At 34.5% G+C, this 8,313-nt stretch overlaps 1 protein-coding gene across 2 annotated transcripts in view; it reads left to right on the forward strand.

The window, feature by feature from the left end:
* LOC135218554 (uncharacterized) overlaps positions 1–5,733 on the forward strand; it is a 201,816-nt gene extending 196,083 nt beyond the window's left edge. For both annotated transcript variants that reach the window (XM_064254932.1, XM_064254931.1), the window contains exon 8: positions 2,889–5,733. In XM_064254932.1, the coding sequence (XP_064111002.1) occupies positions 2,889–3,127 (239 nt within the window). In that variant the 3' untranslated portion in view covers positions 3,128–5,733. The remainder of the gene's footprint in view (positions 1–2,888) is intronic.
* The last annotated feature ends 2,580 nt before the right edge of the window (positions 5,734–8,313 follow it).

Genomic DNA, 8,313 nt, shown 5'->3' on the forward strand with positions numbered 1-8,313 from the left:
CCGTTGGCCGAACCCAGGTGATGGAATGACTGAGCGCTGGCGCCCCCAGCCCCTTCCCGACACCCTCACTTTTTCCCTTTTCCATGTTTTGAGGGATAGAGGGAGTGGGGAGAGAGAGAGAGAGAGAGAAAGAGAAGAAACTATAGCAATAGAGAGAACTATAGCAATAGAGGGAGAAAGGGAGAGGGAGAGAAAGAATGTGAGAGAGAAAGATGCAGGAAGAGAAGGAAAGAGTGACAAACAGAAGGCAGAGAGGGAAAGGGATACAGAAAGAAAGAGAGAGAGAGAGAGAGAGAGAGAGAGAGAGAGAGAGAGAGAGAGAGAGAGAGGTGGCGGGGTGTGGGGGAGGGAGATACTTTCTGTGTTTCCTTACTTATGGCACTCGAACATAAATGTTTGGCCATACGAGAGAGAGAGAGAGAGAGAGAGAGAGAGAGAGGGAAGAAACTATTGTAATAGAGAGAGAGAGATAGAGAGAGAACTATAGCAATAGAGAAAGAGAGGGTTGGGGAGAGAGAGAGAGAGAGAGAACTATAGCAATAGAGAGAGAAAGGGTGAGAGAGAGATGCAGAAAGGCACTCAGAGATAAACATGTGTCCACACGAGAGAGAGAGAGAGAGAGAGAGAGAGAGAGAGAGAGAGAGAGAGAGAGTGGTTTTGTGTTCTGTAGCTCATTATATTCAACCAAAGAAGATCAAAGTCCGTAAGTCTGTGCCTACGAGAGAGAGAGAGAGAGAGAGAGAGAGAGAGAGAGAGAGCATTGTAGGCGGAGGAAGGAACGTTTTTTGACTGTTATTTGTACTGCTTGAGAGAGAGAGAGAGAGAGAGAGAGAGAGAGAGAGAGAGTTTCGTTTTCCTTAACTCGTCGTATTAAACCACCGAAAATCAAAGATATATGTACCCGTAGGTCTGTATGTACGAGAGAGAGAAAGAGAGAGAGAGAGAGAGAGTCACCTTACCTTACACCTTACATCTTGTTCGGGTTGCCCCAGGTCCCTCAGTGTGAGGCACCTCTAATGTCTACCAGAGAGTTGCTAGAGAGAGAGAGAGAGAGAGAGAGAGAGAGAGAGAGAATCTGTTTCCCCTAGAAAAAAATATTAAAAAGATAGCAATCAAGATAAAGTACGATATAATTAAGTACTGAAAATTTACATTGGGTCTGCATGTAAGCTTGTATATATGTAGTTGAACCATAGGTAAAAATTAAACCATGAGTATAAATAAGCGCTGTATACACAAATGAATCATGTATTATACATTGGTGTGCATGACACTTTTCTTAGATTTTCACCCCCCTCGTAATTTTCAGTCGCATTTGCAAAAGAATTGCAAATTATGGCGTTCAGTAAAAGAGAATAAGATAATAATAATAAATGTGCAAATTCCAGCACGTGGAGTCAAAGCATGAAGTATTTCTTTAAAAGCTTAATCAACTAACAGACGTGATTGCTGTTTTTATACCTTATCAGCGGACTATTTCTAACACGTAGGAATTTTCTAACATTAACTTAAATTCATGTTTAACATGAATAGACACAATTGTTGTTTGCATGTGCAGGAATGTGTGTGTGTGTGTGTGTGCGATTGTGATCATGTATTTTAGGCTTGCTTTTATCATTTGAACACATATTATGTTCTCGAAGATTCCCGAAACTACATAAGAGTTTGTTTACTATAGTATTTTCTAAATATGATATATTTCTTCTTTTTTTTCTTTAAATATTATACGTGCCCTTATTTACGAAAATGTACCATTTTAAATCCTTCCTTTATTTTTTTTTTTCTTTACTCTGTTCATGCCTGATAAACAAAAAAACCTATATTGACAATATTTCTCATTTTGTCTTTTTTTTTTACCTGCAGTTACTATATATATATATATATATATATATATATATATATATATATATATATATATATATATATATACATATATATATATATATATATATATATATATATATATATATATATATATATATATATTATATATATATATATATATATATATATATATATATATATATATATATATATTAATTTATTTATATCCCCGATTTACTCCATTTGTTTCTCTTCATATTTAAGTTTTTTCTTTACTTTTTCCAGTTTTTAAATTCCTCGGTACATAACTATTCAGGGCGCGTATTTGTATCTTTCCTCATATCATTTCATTCTGTCTGTATGAATGCGTATGCACAGTACCATCCAAAATATTTCGTATATCCAGAATTACAGAGACGCAATTCAAGGTTCATGCGTATCTTGTATAGATGCAACCAGTCTTGCGTATATCTTCTTTTTCGGGTGAATATCTATAGATCCTCAGTGACCCGTCACTCGGTCTATAAATTATGTCCAAGTTCTCCCATTCCATCTACCAGGGTTGTCTTCTATGCTGTCTTCTATTCACCTTCAGAAGGACTATACATCAATTCACCTCTTCTAGGAAACTCTCCCTTCATACTCTCTATCTCCGTCTCCTTCTACTTATTTTTCTTCTTCTTTTTCTTCAAATAATGCCCAAACTTGCTCCCATGTCATCCAACAGGGTTGTCTTGTCTTCTATGTTGTCTTCTGTTCACCTTCAGAAGGACCAAACATCAGTTCACCCTTCCTCGGGAATTCTCCCTTCATATTCTCTAACTCCTCCTCCTCCTCCTCCTCCTCCTTCTTCTTCTTCTTCTTCTTCTTCTTCTTCTTCTTCTTCTTCTTCTTCAAATAATGTCCAAATTTACTCCCATGTCATCCAGCAGGACCGTCTTCTATTCACCTTCAGAAGCACCATACATCTGTTCACATTTTCTCGGGAACTGTCCCTTCGTATTCCCCTTCATATTATCCTTCTATATCTCCTTCTCTCCCTCTTTCTTCTTGTGCTCTTCTAGAGACGACCGAGTCGAGTGGCGGAGACAAAGACCAGAAGAGAGAGGAGAAGACGCCAGTGAGACAGCTCGGGGTGAAGAGCGCGTCCTCAGCCGGTAGCCGAGACGTCCCTCGCCTCCTACAGCTCTTCCTCTTCGGGGTTTTATTCTGCCTGATGGAGCCCTCCTCTTCCTCCTCCTCCCCATCCCCCTCCCGCCCTCGTGGTCTTCGTGGTCTCCGGTCTTACGCAACTATACAATAGGCCGAGAGGGGGATTCTCAGGACTGCAGAAAAGGGCATGGATACGCTACCAAACAGGCAGACAGACAGACAGACAGACATACGGTACTCAAACAAACGTGCGAGATATTACACAAACATGTGAGACGATACACGAACAAACATACGACTTGTTACACAAAAGCATGCGAGACGATACGCAAACAATCGGGATGATACACAAACAAAGGCTACGAGATGGTACGCAAAAAAAAAAAAAAAAAAAAAAAAAAAAAAAAAACTAGGAGATATTACATACAAAAAGCGTACTAGATAATACATAAACAAACGCACGAAAAAGTGAAGTCCATCTTAGTTTAACCAGACCACTGAGCTGATTAACAGCTCTCCTACGTAGGGCTGCCTATTACACAAACATACTGGATGATACACAAAAGCATCCGTGAAGTTACACAAGCACACATACCCTTTATTACACAAATCAAACATACCCGATATTACGCAAACAAACATACGGGATTTACACAAACGAGGCCAAACAAGGAAGTAAAACGACGACCCTCTGAATCAATTGTTCATTGCCGTATTCTGCTATGCGGGAAAAACACACCAAAACAACATGATGATGATGGCGTCCCGTTGATTTATACAGATTTAAAGCTGCGGCCGAGATTATAATTTATTATTTCCAGGACCAAAAGTTTTGCGTGGAAATTCAGATCATTACCATGTGGAAATAATTCATGGACAAAACGCGTTCTGCTTAACTATTACAGAGTATTATCATAAAGCTTTTTTTTTTATTTCAACTGCTGAATTGAACAGATGTTTTTATTTAGCTATTTAAACCAAATACAGCTTTTATACGAGTTTTAATGTTCACGTTTTCTTCGAGCTTATTTGTATGTAAACTTTCAAGTTTGATTTATTTTCATTTTGATCGTTTCGTTTCGAATATTTTTAGATTTTTTGTTTAAGGTTTGATAGAATGTATGTGCATTAAATCCATTTGTTTAACGGATTGTTTTAAAATCAGCTTTTGGTTTAAGCTTTTATTATATTTACCAAATTGTTTGAAACTATCGTAGCCGTCAACTTTTAGTTTTGCCTAACTGATTCAATATTTGGATTCGATATTTACTCTGATCCTATCGGGCTGAGCTAACACAGCGAATGAACTTGTTTTCACTAACATTCTAGGGTAATGTTACCTTGGATTAAATGTTAAAATTAACAGTTGAGTTTCGGTAGATGCAATTCATATTTAGTTTTAGCTAATCTTTATAATCAATGTTGAATTCAACGTTTGGTTTATCTATCTGCAATAAATATCTGTTTTTAACTAACTGTTTTTATCTCTGATGCTTTAAAATAATTAGTTATTGGTATTAGCCTTTGGTTTCAACATGGCTGATAACTGATATTTATCATTGAATAATTCCTGTTGCAGGCGGTGTTTTGTTCATATAATTGTTAAAACCAGCGTTCTGTTTATCTGACTGTTATCATCACCCTCTGGTTTTAAAAAATATATAAATGCATGGTTTAAAAATATATATAAATGCATGGTTTTTATTCATTGCGATTAACTTTTCATTTCAGTTAATTATTATCTTTAAAGTTTACTCATAAATATGTAAAGTAGTCCACTCTCAGTTTGAACCAGTAGCTAATAATTTCAATGTTCAGTTCGAAATGACTGCCTTTACCTACAACGGGGTTCCCGTTTTCTATACAATGCACATGTTCATGAGTTTCCCCAACACGATTCTCGAATCCTTGGCTGTCGATGTTTACGTCTTGGCTGTCAATACTTTACAAGTGTCTGTATTGCATTTCTTTTTGTTTCCTTTTTTTTTCTTTCTTTCTTTTTTCTAAGTCGATATAATGGACAAGGGGGTGGAAAAGAGAGTGGAGGAAAAGAGAAAAACGACATGCGTCCATCTTGAATTATAGGTTTTCTTTCCTTTTTTTTTTTCTTTGTTTATTTCTGGGATGAGTTTGTTTGTTGCTGTTATTGATTCTCGTCTTGTTCTATTTTGGAATTGCTGTTTATTTATGGTTTTTGTTACTTATTTACTTGTTTGTAATGGGTATTATTTTTTTTTTTTGCGTTCGCATTAAAAACGAAGCACAAATCATGAAGTCTCGGTCATTCGCAACCTCATCAAATCGTCATTATAGTTAAAACCAGTCAAGATCAATTTTGACCCGAAAAGAATATTCCATTTTTAATGCTGAATATCCCGAGAGATATTGAGCTTGAGATATTGGCTGGAATGCTTAAAATGAACGATAGAATTCGGGGAATGGAAGTAAATTTCCGAGAAATAAGGAAGAAGAGATAAAAATCTGCCCGGGAATTCGATATTTATTACCATCCGAAAAGTGAATTCCTGGAATTTCCCCCCTTTTGCTCCTCGAGGGAAAGGAAGAAAGAGGAAGTTCGGATTAAATCCGGTTTCTTTCAAGAAGACTGGACGATTGTGATTTCGCGACATACACGAACGCTTCTTGTTGCGTGTTCCTCGTTGCTTGCAGCAATATTTACAACATACAAAACATGAGAGCAAAGGCCATCTATATACACACAAACAAACAGATAGACAAATAAACAAGCAAATACAATGTCCTCCTTCACGCAAAAAACAAGGCTGAATCTATCAGAGTGTGCACTAACAAACATTTCTGTGTGTGTGTGTGTGCTTTGAAGCAATATATGAAACAATATCATCATCTGTCAATATGAAGCGTCCCTTGTATAAGTTAGTGTGTAATGTTTAGACGTAAGGTGTGACCCCGGAAGAATTTCATTAGTACTTCATAACAAATGCTTATTTGCTGTTTGAGGAATAAGCAGACATCTTTTCCAATTTTGGATGATGCGGTGAGGTACAGTGTCCAGTGAACTGTCCATAGTAAAGTGGATTTGCTTCCTTCCCTAAAACCTTTCTTCACTTTCAAATCAGGCTTGTTCTGCTTTTGTCTTCATGGAAATGCATGAAGACTCCTCCTAGATTCTAATTCCTTTTAACATAATATCAACAGAAAAAATGTTGGCTATGATTTAATGTTTCACAAGAACTTATCATCATCATTTTCAGAAAACTAATATGCTCTGATCTTATGCAGATGAAGAAGCTAGAATAATTATACACGAGAAAATCTTGCAGTAAATGAAATACTTCCGGTCAGTGTTATCCTATTCACATGTTTTATTTTGATGTTTTGAGTTATAAAACATGTACCCGAAAAACACATGGTGAATATAGCTGCCAGGCCTGTTGATATACAAGTGTATAGATGTACGCATATACTGAAAGATAATTTCATGAAAAAAGATATCAAACAAAGAGTTGTGAGGTGCATTATAATATATATATTATATAATATATTAGTAATATATTAATTATATTAATATATATAAAATAATATATATTATACTTTCAATATATATACTCAACACATAAATATTTAGTTACATCAATTTTTACTAACACATAATTAAGTTTTTATCATTACCATTATTATCGACACATAAATAGTAATAATTATAGCAGCTTCTATTCACTCATAATTAAGTTGTTATCATTATTATTACTATTAAAACATAAATAGTTATAATCATTTCAGTTTTTTATTAACACATAATTGAGTTATTATCCTTACTATTACTATTACCACAAAAAGCATCAGCAGGAGTACTATGAGTAGTGGTTAAAGCAACAGTAATAATGCAGCAATAGCAAATAGATCAACATTATTATGATTAACACTTTTATAAATAGAATAAGCAGTAATGACACCGTTATTTTTGCTATTTCATTTCCGTAATCGGCAAATTTGTTATAAATAACAGAAAGGTGAAGATGGTGTTCTTTGTATTTCATGGGTATCAGTCATTACGAATCCAACTTTTATTTCCTTATTTCCTTATTCATTTTTCTTTTTCCTAATTCAGTTTCTCATCAGTTATGTTATTATGTATATATATATATATATATATATATATATATATATATAATATATATATATATATATATTATATATGTATATATATATACTATATATATATACATATATGTATGTATGTATTTATATGTGTGAATGTATCCAATTATGTTTCATTACTTATTTCAGATATAGTTTCATCCTCTGAATAATGAACTCTATCCAATAGGTTTTCCAGTGAATAGGGAAATGTATCATTTTTTGTCAATTAAACAAGTCAGACTTTTCTCTGACTTCTTTTCTATAAAGATGTGATGAAATCACTGTGTTTTTATTTATCCTTGTGCTATATGTGTATATATATATATATATATATATATATATATATATATATATATATAGATATATATGTACGTATGTGTGTGTATGTATGTATGTATATACATACATATATTGGCAAACTATTCATCCAATTGCTCTCAAATGGGAACTACACTCAAGCTAGAAACGTAAACTATCTTTTTAAGTCATTATCTAAGAATTCCAACTTAGAAATAATAGATATGTGGTCCATTAATTCTGTTAGTCTCTGAGGCCTCATTGTGACTCATTGCCGATTACCAACACTCCTATAGTTTCGATGAAAGTTGTCTAAGCAATATGTTTATCAAAGAGTTGTTAGTGGACCCTTGCTCATCATGAGCGAATAATAAATGATATTATAAAATCATTCAATATGAATTTGTAAAAGATTTCAAAAAACAGAAAAATAAAATAGCTTGCTCTAGGAAGAATTTGTTCAGAATTTCACGAACAAAAGGGTAAATGTGTTTGTTATAATAATACAAACATCATAGGAACCAGGCGATGATCACGAAATTGCATTCATATAATTACATCTAAATAAATGTGGAACAATAAAATTCACGAACAATTGACAACTGTATCGAATATGCGCCACAAAGCTCCTATGTCTCTCATAATCCTTATTGCCAAACGCCCCACGATATAACAAAGACCTTTATAAACAGCCTCTGTATCCATCGAGCAATTTCAGTGGAATAACCTATGAATAGTGAGGACGTGGGCTTCTTTATACTCAATCGGTGTGGGAAGACATCTGTCTGGAAATCATTTTCTTTCAAGAAAAACCATGAGACGAGAAACATTCCACAAAAGGCTCTGATCGAGGTGAGCAAAACCAAAGACAGATAATTTGGTGACCTGATTTATTTGAGTTATTTTCATCTTTTATTT

The sequence above is a fragment of the Macrobrachium nipponense genome, chromosome 9 (genome assembly GCF_015104395.2).
Source record: "Macrobrachium nipponense isolate FS-2020 chromosome 9, ASM1510439v2, whole genome shotgun sequence".
Classification (NCBI taxonomy): domain Eukaryota; kingdom Metazoa; phylum Arthropoda; class Malacostraca; order Decapoda; family Palaemonidae; genus Macrobrachium; species Macrobrachium nipponense.